At 40.1% G+C, this 20728-nt stretch overlaps 1 protein-coding gene across 1 annotated transcript in view; it reads right to left on the bottom strand.

Annotated features, from left to right (window-relative positions):
- Window positions 1–19938, bottom strand: part of AOAH (acyloxyacyl hydrolase) — a 210542-nt gene extending 190604 nt beyond the window's left edge. Inside the window, exon 1 of the mRNA XM_032758314.2 lies at window positions 19546–19938. Coding sequence (XP_032614205.1) covers window positions 19546–19687 — 142 coding nt within the window. The 5' untranslated portion in view covers window positions 19688–19938. The remainder of the gene's footprint in view (window positions 1–19545) is intronic.
- Window positions 19939–20728: the final 790 nt, after the last annotated feature.

The raw sequence follows: 20728 nt of genomic DNA, 5'->3' as shown, positions 1-20728 counted from the left end.
ACCAATAACAAGTTCTGAAATTGAGGCAGTAATTAACAGCCTAGCAACCAAAAAAAGCCCAGGACCAGATGGATTCACAGCAAATTCTACCAGAGGTACAAAGAGGAGGAGCTGGTACCATTCCTTCTGAAACTATTCCAAACAATAGAAAAAGAGGGGATCCTTCCTAACTCATTTTATGAGGCCAGCATCATCCTGATACCAAAACCTGGCAGTGACACAACAAAAAAAGAAAATTTCAGGCCAATATCCTTGATGAACATCAATGCAAAAATCCTCAATAAAATACTGGCAAACTGAATCCAGCAGCACATTAAAAAGCTTATCCGCTATGATCAAGACAGCTTCATCCCTGGGATGCAAGGCTGGTTCAACATATGCAAATCACTAAACGTAATCCATCACATAAACAGAACCAATGACAAAAACCACGTGATTATCTCAATAGATGCTGAAAAGGCCTTCAATAAAATTCAACATCCGTTCATGCTAAAAACACTCAATAAACTAGGTATTGATGGAGCATATATCAAAATAATAAGAGCTATTTATGACAAACCCACAGCCAATATCATACTGAATGGGCAAAAGCTAAAAGCATTCCCCTTGAAAACTGGCACAAGACAAGGATGCACTCTCTCACCACTCCTATCCAACATAGTATTGGAAGTTCTAGCCAATGCAACCAGGCAAGAGAAATAGGTACTCAAACAGAAAGAGAGAAAGTCAAATTATCTCTGTTTGCAGATGACATGATTGTATATTTAGAAAACCCCATCGTCTCAGCCCAAAAACTCCTTAAGCTGATAAGCAACTTCAGCAAAGTCTCAGGATACAAAATCAATGTGCAAAAATCACAAGCATTCCAATACACCAATAATAGACAAACAGCCAAATCACAAGCAAACTCCCATTCACAATTGCTACAAAGAGAATAAAATACCTAGGAATACAACCTACAAGGGATGTGAAGGGCCTCTTCAAGGAGAAATACAAACCATTGCTCAAGGAAATAAGAGAGGACACAAACAAATGGAAAAACGTTCCATGCTCATGGATAGGAAGAATCAATATCATGAAAATGGCCATACTGCCCAAAGTAATTTGTAGATTCAATGCTATTCCCCTGAAGCTACCATTCACTTTCTTCACAGAATTGAAAAAAACTACTTTAAATTTCATATGGAACCAAAAAAGAGCCCGTATATCCAAGACAATCCTAAGCAAAAAGAACAAAGCTGGAGGCATCACGCTACCTGATTTCAAACTATACTACAAGGCTATAGGGCTACAGTAACCAAAAGGCTACAGTAACCAAAACAGCATGGTACTGGTACCAAAACAGATATATGGACCAATGAACAGAACAGAGGCCTCAGAAATAACACCACACGTCTACAACCATCTGATCTTCAACAAGCCTGACAAGAACAAGCAATGAGGAAGGGATTCCCTATTTAATAAATAGTGTTGGGAAAACTGGGTAGCCATATGTAGAAAACCGAAACTGAACCCCTTCCTTACACTTTATACAAAAATTAACTCAAGATAGATTAAACATAAGACCTAAAACCATAAAAACCCTAGAAGAAAACCTAGGCAAGACCATTCAAGACATAGGCATGTGCAAAGCCTTCATTACTAAAACACCAAAAGCAATGGTAACAAAAGCCAAAACTGACATATGGGATCTAATTAAATAATGTATTTCTTACATAATAAGACTTGAAAGTCAGAATGACTTCTTGATTCATGAGCTACAGAATAGATGTTGTGTTAGAGACATGAAAATAACATTAACCTCCTTGTATCTCTTCATCAGTGCTCTTGGATGACCAGGTGCATTGTCAATGAGCAGTAATATTTTGAAATAAATCTTTTTTCTGAGCAGTAGGTCTCCACAGTGAGCTCAAAATATACAGTAAACCATACACAAACAAATTTGCCATTATCCAAGTTTTATTGTTCCATTTCTAGAGTACAAGCAGAGTAGATTTAGCAAAATTCCTAAGGGCCCTAGGATTTTCATTATGGTAAACAAGCATTTGCTTTGACTTAAAGTCACCAGCTGCATTAGTCCCTAACAAGAGTCAGCTTGTCCTTTGGAGCTTTGCAGCTGGGTATTGACTTCTCCTCTCTAGCTATGAAAGTCATATAGATGACATCTTCTAACAGAAGGCTATTTTGTCTACGTTAACAATCACTTGCTTAGTATAGCCACCTTCATCAATGATCTTAGCTAGATTTTCTGGATAACTTGCTGTAGCTTCTACATCAGCATGTGTTCCTTCACCTTGCACTTTGATGTTATGGAGATAGCTTCTTTCCTTAAACCTCATAAACCAACCTCTGATAGTTTTAGACTTTTGTTTCCAGCTTCCTCACCTCTCCTAGCCTTCATAGAATTGAAGAGAGCTAGGGTCTTGCTCTGGATAGGCTTTGGCTTAGGGGAATAGCATGGGTGGTTTGATATTCTATCTAGACCATGAAAAGTTTTCTCCACATCAACGATAAGGCTGTTTCACTTTCTTATCATTGGTGTGTTTAGTGGAATAGTGCTTTAAATTCTTTTTCAATAACGTTCTCTTTTCTTTTTTTTTTTTTTGCATTCACCACTTGGCTAACTGTTTGGCATGAGGCCTATCTTGGCTTTTGACATGCCTCCTCACTAAGCATAATAATTTATGGCTTTTGATTTAAAGTGAGATATGTGTGACTCTTTCTTTCACTTGGGCAGTTAGAGGCCATTGTAGGGTTGCTAGTTGGCCTAATGTTAATATTGTTGTGTATCAGCAAACACGGAGGGCAGTGGAGAGAAGCAGAGATGGGGAAATAGCTAGCTGGTGGAACAGTCAGAACACACATACTTATCAATTAAGGTTGCTGTCTTATATGGGTGTGGATCATGGCACCCCGAAACAGTTACAATAGTAACATCAAAGATCACTGAACACAGAGCCACACTACAGATATAATAATAATGAAAAAGTTTGAAATATCCTGAGAATTACCAAAATGTGATACAGAGACATGAAATGAGCACATGCTGCCGGAAAAATGGTGCCGATAGACTTGTTTGGTGTAGGGTTGCCATAAACCTCCAATTTGTAAAAAATGCAGTATCTGCAAAGTGCAATAAAATGAAGCACAATGAAAAGAAGTGCTGTGTCATTTTACTACCTTCTGGCCTACAAAGTTCTGATGAAAGTTCAGCCATTAGTCATATTACTGTTTTCCTGTAAGTGGTAAGTCATTTTTCTGTTTGTACTTTCAAGATTTTTATGTTGTATTTGGTTTTCAGAAGTTTGAGTTTGACTATAAGGTATCAAGATTTACTTCTCCTTGTTTATTTGGAGTTTCTTGAGATTCTTGGATCTGTAGGCTAATGTTTTTCTTTTATCTTTTCTTTTCTTTTCTTTTCTTTTTAACAGACAGGGTCTTTTTCTGTCTCCCAGGCTCAAGAGATCCTCCCACCTCAGCCTCTGGAGTAGCTGGTTACATATCACTATGCTGGGCTAACTTTTTATTTTTTGTAAAGGTGGAGTCTTGTTACGTTGCCCAGGCTTGTCTTGAACTCTGGGACTCAAGTGATCCTTCCACCTCGGCCTCTCAAAATGCTGGGATTACAGGTGTGAGCCACTGCACCTGGCCTTTTCCTCATTTTTAAAAAGGTGTTAATCATTACATTTTCAAAGACTTTTTGCTCCTCCCTTTGCTCTTTCCTCTCCCGAAACTCCCGTTTTATAAATGTTGAGATACTGGATATTACCATACATGTTTCTGAGGCTCTGCTCATTTTTCTTCAAGCTTTATTTTCTCTATTCTTTGGTTGGGATAATTTGTATTGATGTGTTTTTAGGTTCATTGATTCTTTCTTCTTTGAACTCAATCTTCTGTTGAGCCCATCTAGTACATTTTAAATTTCAATTATTGATTTTTAAGTCTAGAATTTCCATTTGGATCTTTATTATAATTTTATATCTCTGTTGAAATTTTTTCTGTTTGCTGAACATTGAGCACTGTCACAATATTTTCCTTTAATTCTTTCACTACGGTGGTCTTTAATTCTATGGATATCCCCATAACAGCACTTTGAAGACTTTAATTCACTCAGAGTCCCTTTCTATTGACTGCTTTTTTCATAAGTATGGATCTCGATTTTCTGTTTCTTTACATGCCTACTAATTTTTTTTGTTGAAAACTGAAAGTTTTAAATAATGCATTTAGCAACTTTGGATTTTGTCTTATTTTTCTAAGAGCTGTTGTCTCTTCTTTTCTAGTAACTTTCCAGGCTTCAACTGTGGATCTGTTTCCCCCGGAGTGTAAAGTTTTTTACATCTCTGCTCATTTATTAGCCTGGCTTTCTAAGGATCACTCCTGTGTCTACATAGCTTAGAGTCATCGAGCAACTTGTGCTGAAACACCTCAAGCTTGTAAGGTGTAGTAACCCTACAATGGCCTCTAACTGTTCAAGTGAAAGAGTCACCATCTGTTGATCTATCCACGTGTGAGCTAGGGAATATATTCTAAGTGGCAGCCAGTTCTCAAGTTCCCCTGGGCTTTCACTTTCTGCTGAGCTCTTTTAGGTCTCCCGCTACACATGCATGGTTTCCCAAGCAACTAGGGATATGTAGAGAGCTTATCTCGGCCCTTCCATGATGCTCTTCTCCAGATTATTTCCAGGATCTCCCTGCTAAACTTCTGGCTAATCACCGTTGCTTCATCAGGGATCAAACCTTGAGCTAGCAAAGCTGTAGGTTCTGCTTGTTAATTCCCAACGGCCTCCATCACTTTTGGCCAGGAGAGCCATGGATCTTTACACCTCGGCGAAATCATCTGTCCCATTAGCAGTAAACCAGCTGGTTTTTGCAGCCAGTTCCACAGTGATAAAACTACTGTTCTCACTAACCAAGCTGAGGGCAGGATAGATAGAGCAGCCTCAGGCAAGGAGGGCACAGTATCATTGCTTTTACTGAAGTTCATGCAGTTTTTCAAAAATAAATATTTCTCAATTCATTGTATGCTACTGATGATTTCCTGCGCCCTGAAATGCTTGTGACAATTTTTCCAGTTTTATACTTAGTCTTTTGCACAGAGGAATTTCTAACACCTTCATGCGATCATCATCAGAATTCTCTTTTGTACTTATTTTTATCTGAAGGAGCCTAGGGATTTTAGGTTTAATAAAATAAAGGGCAAGTTAGACTTCTCTAATTACATTTGCATTTTGTTAAATTGCAAGGGTCATTTTAAAAGACAGATTTTTTTTTTTTCCAAAGCAACAGTCAGGCAAGGATTTTCCTAACATTGAAAAACAACTGTTTTATAAGCAAAAAGGTATGACATTGGAGTGATCATGCTTTCTTTCGAAATTTCCAGAGTGTGAAATCCATGAGAAAAAGCTTGCATATAAAAAAAAGACATAAAAAAACCCAAACCCCCAAAAACCCCCAAACTCCAAAAAACTTGTTCAGTCTGCAACTTAATCTTCATCTATTGATTTCCATTATGTATTCATGTCTATTTGGTGAATCACTTTGGAACTAAGTCACATAAATTCTCTCTTCTCATATTATCTGGGTGTTAAGTTTGAAGGCTCTTTTTGGTCTTTTAAAAGCATTTCTATGTGTGGTAGGTAGAATTAGAATATTTCTGCCTCCTGGTGAACACATCTTACTTAATTCCCTACTCTGAATAAGGGCAGAACCTGTGAAAATGACTGAATATCACTTCCACGGTTATATTCCGTTACATGGCAATGACAAAAAGGATTCTGCATATGTAATTAAGGACTCCAATCAGTTTATTTTGGGGTAATCAAGATTTTCCTAGATGGGCCAGGCATATTCAGGGAACCCTTTAAATGTAGAGTTTTCTCTAGCTGGTTTTGAAAGAAAGAAATAGCTATGTTACTCGCTTCCCAGGAAGAGGGGCAGACTCTAGTTATTGAGAGTGATCCCTAACTGATGGCTGGGAAGCAAATGGGACTTCAGTCTGGCAACTGCAAGGAACCATATTCTGCCAACAACCAGTGAACTTGCAAAAGGACTTTAGTCTCAAATCACACTGAAGCCCTGGCCAACATTTTGACTTCAGCCTTGTAAAACTCTGAGCAGGGAACTCAATTATGTTATGTCCAGGCTTCTGATGTGCAGAAACTGTGAGATAATAAATTTGTGTTGATTTAAGCTGATAAGTGTGTGGCAATTTGTCACAGAGCAATAGAAAGCTAATACACTGTGCAATCTTTCTTTATAAATGAATCTTCCTTTGAAACACCCAAGATTTGAGAATTTCTATTTACTTAAGATACAGGTTGGCATGAAATTATTCAGTTACTCAGGACTTTTTGCCTTACAATAGGTTTAATTTCACGACTTCTAGAGTACAATTTCTATGCATTTCTTTCTTGATTTCCAAAAGAATAGATAATCACAACCCTTTTGTGTCCTTGCTATGTACCAAGCACAGTTCTAAGTGACAGGCTGCTCGCATCACCCTGTGTAATTCTCATTTTGCAGATGAGGGGAGTGAGGTGGTGCCGAGGGTGAAGCTATGTCCCCAAGGTCACATTTGTACAGAGTGGCAGAACCAGGATTCAAATCTGAGAGCCCCACACTCTGCAGCTCTTAACCCCATGCCTTACTATTGCTTCCACAAACACATTATAGAAAGTGTGGAAAATTCAGAAAATTACTGAGAAGAAAATATAAATCACTAGTAACGTCTTCATTTAGAGATAGCCATATAATTACTATGACTATTTTCACATTCATTCTACCTAGGAAAATAGCTCTGTCAATAGAGAGGTGGGCACATTATAACTTAATGGGGATTTTACTCTGCTTAATGCTTTACAACTTTTTCTTTTTTCCCTTTTCCATAACAAATTTTAAAATGTTCTGTATTCTTATCTACAGTATTAATACATTTACAAAAAAAAAATTACTTCCTTTGTTCCTGAAGCACAGCATGCTGTCATCATGGATTCTTTTGGTATTGCTCACTGTGTGACCTTTCCCCAAAGTCATAGGCCCTCCTCAGAGTGTCCCTGTGGTCTTTCTCTTCAGGTTTCGACCTCAGAGCAATCCAGGAAAGAGAGAGGCAGACAGATGGTGAAAAATTAAGATGATCAGAAACCTACCATTTGTGCTAAAGTTGGAGTTAAATGCAATGATAATTTAAAAATAAAGGTAGGAGATTATGGAGAAGAGAGAGTGTATGGGAACTGCCACGGTAAAGGGCACGTGCAGAGGGCAGTAGCTGTGTCCAGAGAACAAGGGTGGTCCAGCTAGACCTCGAGGATCTGCCTGGCCCGTGAGGGTGGAACGTGTGGTGGGTCAGATGCAGGGCCAATGTCCAGATTGTGTGGCTAAGTCAAGACCATGAACCCCACCAACCCCGAAACTTCAATTGCTGGTGCTCTTAGGGCTGAGGACAGAGACCACCTCCAAAGGCTGAGAACCATGAACATCAGAGTGACGGGTAAGTCCTCCTGGAGAACTAAGATCAACCCTCAAAGAGGAGGGAAGGAAGAGGAAAAGCTAGTTACCAAAGGAGACTAAATTTAAGCACATAAATGGCAAGATGAAATATTTTCTGCTATCGGCAGAAACAGTGTCTTATGAACAAGCATTTAGTTATAGAGAAATAGAAAGAGTGAAATTTCTGTGTGTCTAAGTTGTGATAATAAATTTTCAACCTTCTGTTGGCTCTGTCTAAATCCTTCCTATTCTTGTCAGTGACACTGTTATTTTATTGTTCACATTGGCTTGAAATTATGCGGCCACCCCTGTCTGTTCATCAGTCAAACTATGAAGTCATCTTGGACTACTCTGTGCATGGTATGTGGGTGTGGAAAGGGGATTATAACCTGACATTGAAGGCATTTTATATTTAACCAAATGTGAGTAAGGAAAAAGTCAGGCTTTTTCTTAACCTTTTAAAAAGCTTCCTGAGTACCAAATAGTGCTTTTAAGAAAATCAACATTCAGTGAATTAATTTAAATGTCAATGACTTAGAAACACAAGGATTATTTTCCCCCTAAATCACCCATGTAAAGAAATGTTTTGCAAAAACGAACATGTCTTATTATTGATTCTGCAACATTTGAAAAGTGGTAGAAAGAGGCACAGCCTGTTCAAGCACAGTCGACCCCTGGGTTACCCACAAAGGGAAGCCCATCAGACTAACAGCAGATCTCTCAGCAGAAACTCTACAAGCCAGAAGAGAGTGGGGGCCAATATTCAACATTCTTAAAGAAAAGAATTTTCAGCCCAGAATTTCATATCCAGACAAACTAAGCTTCATAAGTGAAGGAGAAATAAAATACTTTACAGATAAGCAAATGCTGAGAGATTTTGTCACCACCAGGCCTGCCCTAAAAGAACTCCTGAAGGAAGCACCAAACATGGAAAGGAACAACCAGTACCAGCCACTGCAAAAACATGCCAAATTGTAAAGAACATTGAGGCGAGGAAGAAACTGCATCAACTAACGAGCAAAATAACCAGCTAACATCATAATGACAGAATCAAATTCACACATAACAATATTAACCTTAAATGTAAATGGGCTAAATGCTCCGATTAAAAGACACAGACTGGCAAATTGGATAAAGAGTCAAGACCCATCAGTGTGCTGTATTCAGGAAACCAATCTCACGTGCAGAGACACACATAGACTCAAAATAAAGGGATGGAGGAAGATCTACTAAGCAAATGGAAAACAAAAAAAGGCAGGGGTTGCAATCCTAGTCTCGGATAAAACAGACTTTAAACCAACAAAGATCAAAAGAGACAAAGAAGGCCATTACATAATGGTAAAGGGATCAATTCAACAAGAAGAGCTAACTATCCTAAATATATATGCACCCAATACAGGAGCACCCAGATTCATACAGCAAGTCCTTAGAGACCTACCAAAGAATAATAATGGGAGATTTTAACACCCCACTGTTAACATTAGACAGATCAACGAGACAGAAAGTTAACAAGGATATCCAGGAATTGAACTCAGCTCTGCACCAAGCAGACCTAATAGACATCTACAGAACTCTCCACCCCAAATCAACAGAATATACATTCTTTTCAGCACCACACCACACCTATTCCAAAATTGGCCACATAGTTGGAAGTAAAGCACTCCTCAACAAATGTAAAAGAACAGAAATTATAACAAACTGTCTCTCAGACCACAGGGCAATCAAACTAGAACTCAAGATTAAGAAACTCACTCAAAACCGCTCAACTACATGGAAACTGAACAACTTGCTCCTGAATGACTACTGGGTACATAACGAAATGAAGGCAGAATTAAAGATGTTCTTTGAAACCAACAAGAACAAAGACACAACATAGCAGAATCTCTGGGACACATTCAAAGCAGTGCGTAGAGGGAAATTTATAGCACTAAATACCCACAAGAGAAAGCAGGAGAGATCTAAAATTGATACCCTAATATCACAATTAAAAGAACTAGAGAAGCAAGAGCAAACACATTCAAAAGCTAGCAGAAGGCAAGAAATAACTAAGATTGAAGCAGAACTGAAGGAAACAGAGACACAAAAAAACTCTTCAAAAAAATCAATGAATCCAGGATCTGGTTTTTTGAAAAGATCAACAAAATTGATAGACTGCTAGCAAGACTAATAAAGAAGAAAAGAGAGAAGAATCAAATAGATGCAACAAAAAATGATAAAGGGGATATCACCACCGATCCCACAGAAATACAGACTACCATCAGACAATACTATAAACACCTCTACTCAAATAAACTAGAAAATCTAGAAGAAATGGATAAATTCCTCAACACATACACCTTCCCAAGACTGAACCAGGAAGAAGTTGAATCTCTGAATAGACCAATAACAGGCTCTGAAATTGAGGCAATAATTAATAGCTTACCAACCAAAAAAAGTCCAGGACCAGATGGATTCACAGCCGAATTCTACCAGAGGTACAAGGAGGAGCTGGTACCATTCCTTCTTGAAACTATTCCAATCAATAGAAAAAGAGGCAATCCTCCCTAACTCATTTTATGAGGTCAGCATCATCCTGATACCAAAGCCTGGCAGAGACACAACAAAAAAAAAGAGAATGTTAGACCAATATCCCTGATGAACATTGATGCAAAAATCCTCAATAAAATACTGGCAGACCAAATCCAGCAGCACATCAAAAAGCTTATCCACCATGATCAAGTGGGCTTCATCCCTGGGATGCAAGGCTGCTTCAACATATGCAAATCAATAAATGTAATCCAGCATATAAACAGAACCAAAGACAAAAACCACATGATTATCCCAATAGATGCAGAAAAGGCCTTTGACAAAATTCAACAACCCTTCATGCTAAAAACTCTCAATAAATTAGGTATTGATGGGACGTATCTCAAAATAATAAGAGCTATCTATGACAAACCCACAGCCAATATCATACTGAATGGGCGAAAACTGGAAGCATTCCCTTTGAAAATTGGCACAAGACAGGGATGCCCTCTCACCACTCCTATTCAACATAGTGTTGGAAGTTCTGGCCAGGGCAATCAGGCAGGAGAAGGAAACAAAGGGCATTCAATTAGGAAAAGAGGAAGTCAAATTGTCCCTGTTTGCAGATGACATGATTGTATATCTAGAAAACCCCATCATCTCAGCCCAAAATCTCCTTAAGCTGATAGGCAACTTCAGCAAAGTCTCAGGATACAAAATCAATGTACAAAAATCACAAGGATTCTTATACACCAATAACAGACAGAGAGCCAAATCATGAGTGAACTCCCATTCACAATTGCTTCAAAGAGAATAAAATACCTAGGAATCCAACTTACAAGGGATGTGAAGGACCTCTTCAAGGAGAACTACAAACCACTGCTCAATGAAATAAAAGAGGATACAAACAAATGGAAGAACATTCCATGCTCATGGGTTGGAAGAATCAATATCGTGAAAATGGCCATACTGCCCAAGGTAATTTATAGATTCAATGTCATCCCCATCAAGCTACCAATGACTTTCTTCACAGAATTGGAAAAAACTACTTTAAAGTTCACATGGAACCAAAAAAGAGCCCACATTGCCAAGTCAATCCTAAGCCAAAAGAACAAAGCTGGAGGCATCACGCTACCTGACTTTAAACTATACTACAAGGCTACAGTAACCAAAGCAGCATGGTACTGGTACCAAAACAGAGATATAGACCAATGGAACAGAACAGAGCCCTCAGAAATAATGCTGCATATCTACAACTATCTGATCTTTGACAAACCTGACAAAAACAAGAAATAGGGAAAGGATTCCCTATTTAATAAATGGTGCTGGGAAAACTGGCTAGCCATATGTAGAAAGCTGAAACTGGATCCCTTCTTTACACCTTATACAAAAATTAACTCAAGATGGATTAAAGACTTAAATGTTTGACCTAAAACCATTAAAACCCTAGAAGAAAATCTAGGCAATACCATTCAGGACATAGGCATGGGCAAGGACTTCACGTCTGAAACACCAAAAGCAATGGCAACAAAAGCCATAATTGACAAATGGGATCTAATTAAACTAAAGAGCTTCTGCACAGCAAAAGAAACTACCATCAGAGTGAACAGGCAACCTACAGAATGGGAGAAAATTTTTGCAATCTACTCATCTGACAAAGGGCTAATATCCAGAATCTACAATGAACTCAAACAAATTTGCAAGAAAAAAACAAACAACCCCATCAAAAAGTGGGTGAAGGATATGAACAGACACTTCTCAAAAGAAGACATTTATGCAGCCAAAAGACACATGAAAAAATGCTCATCACTGACCATCAGAGAAATGCAAATCAAAACCACAATGAGATACCATCTCACACCAGTTAGAATGGCCATCATTAAAAAATCAGGAAACAACAGGTGCTGGAGAGGATGTGGAGAAATAGGAACACTTTTACACTGTTGGTGGGACTGTAAACTAGTTCAACCATTGTGGAAGTCAGCGTGGCAATTCCTCAGGGATCTAGAACTAGACATACCATTTGACCCAGCAATCCCATTATTGGGTATATATCCAAAGGATTATAAATCATGCTGCTATGAAGACACATGCACACGTATGTTTATTGCGGCACTATTCGCAATAGCAAAGACTTGGAACCAACCCAAATGTCCAACAACGATAGACTGGATTAAGAAAAGGTGGCACATATACACCATGGAATACTATGCAGCCATAAAAAAGATGAGTTCATGTGTTTTGTAGGGACATGGATGAAGCTGGAAACCATCATTCTCAGCAAACTATCGCAAGGACAAAAAACCAAACACCGAATGTTCTCACTCATAGGTGGGAATTGAACAATGAGAACACATGGACACAGGAAGGGGAACATCACACACCGGGGCCTGTTGTGGGGTGGAGGGGGGGGAGGGACAGCATCAGGAGATATACCTAATGTTAAATGATGAGTTAATGGGTGCAGCATACCAACATGGCACATGTATACATATGTAACAAACCTGCACATTGTGCACATGTACCCTAAACTTAAAGTATAATAAATAAATAAATAAATAAGCACAGTCGATCCCGCATTTGCTTAGTGTTCAAATGGGACGTACTGTTCAGTGCTAACAAATATGGTAAACTGGGGAAGGGGACCTTGGGGCTTTCCACAGCTTCAATCTGCTTTGGGAATACATTTATGGCCATGTCCTCAGGTCTTCTGGTTAGTTCCCCACTGTGGGGTTACTCTTTGGGATTGGAGCTGGGGTTGTTTGTGATGGGGCTGTAGGCTCAATAGCTCAGTAACTTCTGTGAGGGCTCCTTTTGGAGTATCCCTCCAGTCACAACAATACCCTGCTTCAGTGAGAGCTATCCCCTCACACCATGAGCCTGGCAGCCATCTCTGTACTTTGAGCTCTCCCCACTCCCATCCGCCCCTTAGTCAGTGAACTAAAGACTTAGCCCAAATTCTCTCTGCTGGGAAGCTGGAATTGGTAACCAGAAGGTGAACACACTTCTGTGGGCTGAACTACCACATACGAACTCAGAGCTTGTGGGAGCCAGTAGTCAGCCAAAGGGTGGAGGGCATTAAACCAGCTGGTCTGTAGGGATAGAGATGGAGGCAGCAGCGAGGCGCCAGGAGAGAGAACTCTCTGGGTTCCTGGCAGCCAACATTTTTTGTTTCCTAGCTTGATTTGTAGGTCTGTTTTCTCCTTTTGATTCTAAAATTCACTCTTGGAATTCTCAAAAGCAAATTTCCTCTTTCTTTCTTTCTTTTTTGCTTAGCCTAATTTAAGTTGATTCCTGTTACTTGCAACCAACCCCAGGAGTTTCACTCCTGGTTGCTATATTCGTGGTGAGGAACTTGGTGTCTGGGAAATAAAGGAACAGGCATATGACAAAAGAAAACCAATAACTGCAACAACAATTTTAAAATATAGGTCTTAGATATGACCCCAAAAATACGAGAGACAAAAGAAAAAAATAGATACACCGGACTCCATCAAAATTACTAAATTTTGTTCGTGAAAGGACACCATTATGAATGTGGCAGAAGGAAACACAGAATGGGAGAAAATATTTGTGAATCATATATTTGAAAAGAGACTTGTATCTAGACTATATGGAGAATTTTTACAATTCAACAATAAAAAGATAAACCCAATTTAAAGAGGGGCAAAAGATTTGAATAGAAATTTTTTTTTCAAAGAAGATATACAAATGGCCAATAAGCACATGAAAAGATGCTAACATCATTATCATTTGGGAAATACAAATTAAAACCAAAAATGAGATCTCACTCCACAGCTACTATGATGGCAACAGCAAAATGATGAATAACTAAGTGTTGGCAAGAAGGTGGAGAAGTTACAACTTTCATACACCGCTGGTAGAAATGTAAAATGGTGCAGCTGCTTGGAAAATAGTTTGGCAGTTCCTCAAAATGTTAAAGATGGAATTACCGCATGCCCTAGAAATTCCACTCCTAGGTATATACCCAAAAGAAATAAAAACACATGTCTGCATAAAATCTTGTACATGAATAATCATAGCAGAATTATTCATAATCACCAAGAAGTGAAAACAACTCAAATGTCCATCAACAATGAATAAATAACAAAACCAAGTATGTCCATACAATGGAATATTATTCAGCTGTAAGAAGAAATAAGGTTGATACATGCCACAACATGAATGAACCTTGAAAACATTATGCTAAGTCAAAGAGGCCTGTAGCAAAAGGCCATGTTTTATATTATCATATTTATGTGAAATGCCCACAGAGACAGGAAGTAGAGTGGTGATTTCCAAGGGCTATAGAGAGAAGGAAATGGGGAGTAACTGCTAAGAGAATTGGATTTTGGGGGGGAGCAGTGAAGTGTTCTGGAATTAAATATTGGTGATCAATGCACAACTCATGAATATACTAAATGCCACTTTTACACTTTAAAAGGGTGAACTTTATGATACATGAATTATATTTCTCAATAAAGCTGTTATTTAAAACAATATGGGAAAAATATTTTACCCTGATTTAATCACGTCAACAATAACATAATCACAATTAAAGCGAGGAATAAGCCAAGTTTTAACTAACTATGTATCCTTGAACAAGTTACTTATTTCTGTCTTTGTTTTTTCACCTACCAAATAAGGATAAAGATAATACAGACTTCATAAGCTCATTGTAATGATTAAATGGGTTAATACACATAAATCTTTTGGAAGATGGCTTATCATACAGTCAGTGTCCAATAAATGTTGGCAATTATTATGGTTATTAACTCGCAAATGTCATTCGTGTGGCTGAAGAGCACTTGGCTGTAGTGACTTTCTCCAGGCATCACTCCAATTAGTCCACATTCAAGTCAGAGAAAAGATGGAAGGTACCACCCCCATGGAGAAGTGTTGGGGAGACCAGTAGCAAAACAAACTTTATGAGTAAGAAGCAAATATGATTACTCAACAATAATCTTCATAAAAATGGATGAAACCCAACTAGTTCAGTTGATCTTGATGAAAAATAGGAAGGAAGAACTTCTTCCATGTGTTGGGAAGGTGATATAAATATTTTGTGTTATTATGATCTTACAAATCAAGGCAAGGGTATCCTTTTATGATCAAGGTAAGAATTTATGTTGGAATGGCAATTAAAAGACAGCTGACAACTAACAAAAATGAAGAGGGCTGGACACGGTGGCTCATGCTTATAATCCCAGCACTTTGGGAGGCTGAGGCAGACAGATTGCTTGGGCCCAGAAGTTTGAGACCAGCCTGGACAACATAATGAGACCCTGTCTCCACAAAAATAAAAATAAAACAATTAGGCAGGCATGGTGGTGTGCACCTGTAGTCCCAGTTACACAGGAGGCTGAGGTGGGAGGATCACTACAGCCTGGGCTGTTGAGGCTTCAGTGTGCTGTAATTGTACCACTGCACTGCAGCCTAGGTGATAGAGTAGGACTTTGTCTTTATTAAAAAAAAAAGATGAATCATTCTTGCTCAGTTGGGATGATCAGAAATCCAGCTGCCTAATCACCTTTTGCTCAGAAAAGTTTTTGTGGCCTGGGTTCTTTCAGCAAGCAGGCGAATGCAACAGAATCTTTGAGATAACTGAAGCTTCCTTCTTTGACTAGCAATATTCAGGTAGTAATGCTTCTAGAATTCTAAAGTTTTTTGTTTTTTTTTTTTCTGAGATGGCATCTCGCTCTGTCACCCAGGCCGGAGTGTGGTGATGTGATCTCAGCTCACTGCAACCTCTGCCTCCTGGGTTCAAGCAATTCTTCTGCCTCAGCCCCCTGAGTAGCTGGGACTACAGGCATGCACCACCACGTCCCGCTAATTTTTGTGTATATATATATATATTTTTTTTTTTTTTTTTAGTAGAGACAGGGTTTCACCATATTGGCCAGGCAGGTCTCAATCTCCTGACCTCGTGATCTGCCCACCTCGGCCTCCCAAAATGCTGGGATCACAGGCGTGAGCCACCACACATGGCCTAAAATCTGAAAGTTTTAAACACTTTTTTTGAGGCTATTACTTCACCTTCCCCAGGTGGCTTTATGAGCGGAGTCCGCAGTGCCCGCTCCCAAGCTGTGAGCCTCTGCCCTGCACTTCATGGTGCTCTGCTGGCTCTGGCATTGGCAGTTTAAAGAGCTCTAGAGAAAGGGTATTATCAAGGGCACTAAGGGCCCAGTTCAACATTCATTTTAAAGGACTGTAATCTTTACAAAGCTCCAGGTTTTCGTTTTCCTCTAAACTGGACAGTGACTTTCCTGAAGACAGACATTCTAAAAATCCTTCTTCTCCTTCATCTGTTTTCCCTGGCTCTGAGTGCAGGGTCTTGCATATTCAGCGGCCCTGTGAGGAGTGAGTGCACGGAAATGTTTGGGGACCGCCTTTCTGCTGGAGGGTTTGAAGTCATGTAATCCTGCTTTTTGTCAGAAAGTTGTTAGGGTGTTGGCAACAAGTGTAGAGTTAGAAGAACTCCAATCAACAATTCCTTCTCTTCTCTCCCCTCTTCCGCACACTTCTTCCTCTTCCCACCAGCTGCGAAAGAGCGGACCTCACTGCTTCCTGAGATGCTTCCCACATGCAACCCTTTCAGTAGGTACACCCCAGGATCCCCTGTCAGGAGACACTCACTCCCCAGCTTCTGGAGCCATCGGTCTGAAGGATTATGCCAGCATCAGAGTCCCTTGCCAGAACTGTCTCCACCAATGGGAGATGTCTCAAAATTACAGCCCTCCCCTGTGGTCAGGTCACATCCAGGGACTGTTTGATGTGGGAATTCCAAGACCTGCACCGACTTCAGGACAACTCTGAAGAGCTATTTTAGTCCCAGAGCTCTCAGTGGGATCCACCAGGCCTTCTTTTATGGCTGCAGCACAGCCCGCCTTTTCCCTGCCAACCCCACTGCCTTCCTCTCTTGCTGGTCTTTTTGCCAAGAGCACTTCTCAATAAACTCCCCTGCACACACATTTCTAATCCTGTCTGCCCCAAAAGCCAACTTCAAACAGTGAAGCACCAAGTTGGACCGCCTTCAGCCCCTGTCTCAGCACATAGGCAGTGCTCAGTAAGTGTTCATCACAAGACTGGACTCCTCTTGCACTCACCTTTCTTGCTATTATGACAACAGGTGAGTAAGTCACCCAGGCAGAGTTAGCCAGAAGAAGTTGTGAGTTGCTGGGAAAATGGGTGCTAAATTATCCTCAAACCTAATCAGCAACAGAGTCTCCAAGCTCTTGGGGCCGTGAGAATTTGTATGGGCAACTGAAGTGAACCTCTGTGAATGATAGAGATGACCACACATTTCTTGACCTTCTCCATCAAAATGAAGGGTCTCTGCCCCCTCCCTGTGAGTCTGGGTGGAGGCACTTGTGAATGCTTTGAGCAGTGGAAGATGGCAAGTAATGCTGTGCCCATTTCCAGACCCAAAACTTGAAAGATTGGCAGCTTCTAATTCCTCTCTTTTGGAATTCTCTCTGGGATTCCTAAGCTGCCAGGTAAGAAAGCCTACTACCCAAGACAGCCATGTGTGGGCACTCTGATGGTACTCCTAGATGAGCCAACCCTCTAGCCATTCCCTCACCCCCAAGGTGCCAAACATGTGAGTGAAGCTGTTTTTGTCAGTCCCAGATCCATCAATCCACCATCTGAATACCACCTCCTAACCTCAGTCACTCCTACATAGAGAAGAAGACTCACCAGCCAGTGTTTGAACAAATTTTTCACCCAAAAAATCATAATACAACAAAATGGCTGTTATTGTAATTTTTGATGCAGCAATAGAAAAACCAGAGCAACCCCATCCTGAAATCTCCCCAACACCTCCTTCTCACCCTCTATGACCTCACTGGGAACAGGGCAGAGAAAGGAATGAGTACCTCCTGTCCATTTTACTGAAGTGAAGGTCCAAGGATCTCAGCCCTGACAACTTGCCCAAACTCAAACATTTAGTTTGCAACGAGCCCAGAAGTAAAACTGATTTCATCTGAGCTTTTCTCAAGTGTATTTCCATTTGATGGGCAGTAGGGTTTTGTTTTGAGAAAAATGAAAAGGTGGCAAATAATTATTTAAGGAAACCAAATACTGGGGGAGGATTATCTCCCAGGCATGGTTCAAAGGACGACACACCTCTGCCTCCAGCTCTCTGGAAAATAGAGTCTTGGGTAATCTGGGTCTTAATTAAAACAAGACTTTGGAGGCTGGGTGCGGTGGCTCATGCCTATAATCCCAGCACTTTGGGAGCCGAGGCGGGTGGATCACGAGGTCAGGAGTTCGAGACCGGTGTGGCCAACATAGTGCAATCCCATCTTTACTAAAAATACAAAAAATTAGCCGGGTGTGGTGGTGTGCGCCTGTAATCCCAGCTACTTGGGAGGCTGAGGCAGGAGAATTGCGTGAACCAGGGAGGTAGAGGTTGCAGTGAGCTGAGACTGCACCATTGTACTCCAGCCCAGGTGACAGTGTGATAATCCATCTCAGAAAAAAAAAAAAAAAAAGGACTTTGGAAGTAGAAATGCATCTCCTAACATGTACAATGACCTGAGGCCATGATTTTGAGAAAGTAGGACTAATTCAGACATATTTCCATATTGTCTCCAGAAACAATTCCTAAGTGTCAGAATCTGTGTCTGGATTTTCCATTTGCAGCATGTGGCCATCAGACTTATCCTAGAGTTATTTTCCTGGCTTCTCAAGCTAGGATTCTATTTTGACGTCTGCTCATTGAACAATTACTTACTACTAGGAGTTCTCAGTCTATGTGGCTCCATGGACTGTACCATCTAAATGCCACCACTGTTACGAGAATTCCCATGTTATGAGAGCTACAATGTGAATATCAAAGATGTTACCTTACTTCCTACTCTCATCCAAAAAAAAAAAAACAAAAAAAACCTCTTGGAAATAAAACACTTCATTAACAGATAAGCCAAGAAGCCATATCAGTGCTCAGCGTCTCCAGGTGATCGCCAAATCTGGATTCTCTGAGAGACGGAAGGAAGCTAAGATGGTTGAGTCCTTACTGTGCGCATATGCCACAGATTTACATGCATGGTCACAATTTCCACGGTATCCCTATGAGATGAGTCTCATTAGCTTCAGTTCACCAATAAGGACACAGAAGCTTGGAGAGGGTTAAGTACATTGCTCCAGGTTTCCACAGCCAGTAGGAAATTGGAGAGAAGGGTAGGAGGAGAGCAGTGATTCAAACTCAGATGTGTCTGTGTGAGGTCAAAGCCCATGAAAAGCAGTAAAAATTTCAGGTTAAAATAGCCTGAAATAATAGTTACTTATAGAAGAAGAAAAAATTCCAACTGCCAACGAGGTGGAAGAGTTTTATGCCCAATTTAAACTAGTATGCTTTTTATTCACATAGATGTATGTAGTGTCAATGTCTACTCTTAGACTCTACATTTCTCTATGTCAGGGAGGTTACTGGTGCCTTACTTGGAATCTTACAACTCTTAATTTAATAAAATATGTGATTTATTATGCAAGCAAAGTATTGGATCCCATTGTTATATCTATATAGAAAATACAAAAATATTTATTTACATACCTACACAGGTGTGCCCATTCGAGTGGCTGGGCCTGGACTGGTCATCGTTGGCTGGAGAGGCCGAGGACTGAAGAGACAGGAGCAAGAATAGAGGCGCCACCATAAGGATTTTCCAGGGGTACTGCATCTCCGAGCTATGCATCCCAACTGATCACCTGGCTTCGGAAGCTCCCAACTGAGGGATGCTGGAGCTGAGGCTGCAGAATCAATTGATCTCTCTCTCCTTCTCTTCCTCACTCTCTTTGACACACACACCCCACCCTCTCACATACACACTTTTCAATAAGTGTGAAGTGAACATAAGCACACATAAACACTCACAGACCCACAGCTTGCTCTTGTTGGACCCTGAGAGAGCCACACACGAAGAGCCAGAGTCTCTGGTGTGCAGTTCTGCTTAGGTAAAGACTGCAGGATAAAGAAAACCCAAGTTGCACAGTGGCAGCAACTTCCGTGCTCCCTGGCTCAGTGAAGTCAGTGACCATAAACCCCGCGAGCCTCGAGGCTTGCTGGAACTGATCTGTTAGGTTGGTTAGGAGGTCCTTCCCCTTTCGTTCTTGCAAAACAAAACAAAACTAAAGCTAAAACTGAGAAGAAAAAAGAAAAAAAACTAATCCACAAGCACACAACCCTTTAACAATTTGATCAGCAGCACCCACATGTTGTAGAAATTCTAATTGGTTACATTCAGAACTTATTTAGTCTTGTTTTCAACAGCTTTATATGGTAAGGTTGTGATCCTTATTTTGTTGTAAAAGGATATTCTGGTCAAATAATATCTTTCCTCTGGAGAAATTGGGTTATTCCTTGAAGGGTCAAGGCCTTTTATTTGGTGTGCAGAAAATAAGCAGTGCAGAAAATAATGGGCAGTTAGCATGGTGGGATTTTAGATCTAATGAGAAAAAATATGGGTTAGAATTCATCAATTCATAGTTGCTAGGCTGTGCACAATTCATCTTTTTTTTCTCCAGAATTTCGAAGTGCGTTTATATTTCCTATCTGTGGATGGTTTGTTAAGAGACTGATTTTCTGCTCTGAAGAATAGAACTGAACACTGTCTTTCTGAGGAAAAAAAAATCGGAACCAAATCATAGATAAAAGACATATAATCTAAATGTTTCTCTCTAAAATAAGATACAACAAAATCATATGCCATTCTCAGACAAGATAAGAGGACAGGGCC

The sequence above is a fragment of the Hylobates moloch genome, unplaced genomic scaffold (assembly GCF_009828535.3).
Source record: "Hylobates moloch isolate HMO894 unplaced genomic scaffold, HMol_V3 SCAFFOLD_1, whole genome shotgun sequence".
In the NCBI taxonomy this organism is placed as follows: domain Eukaryota; kingdom Metazoa; phylum Chordata; class Mammalia; order Primates; family Hylobatidae; genus Hylobates; species Hylobates moloch.
This window is presented reverse-complemented; position numbering and strand designations above follow the sequence as displayed.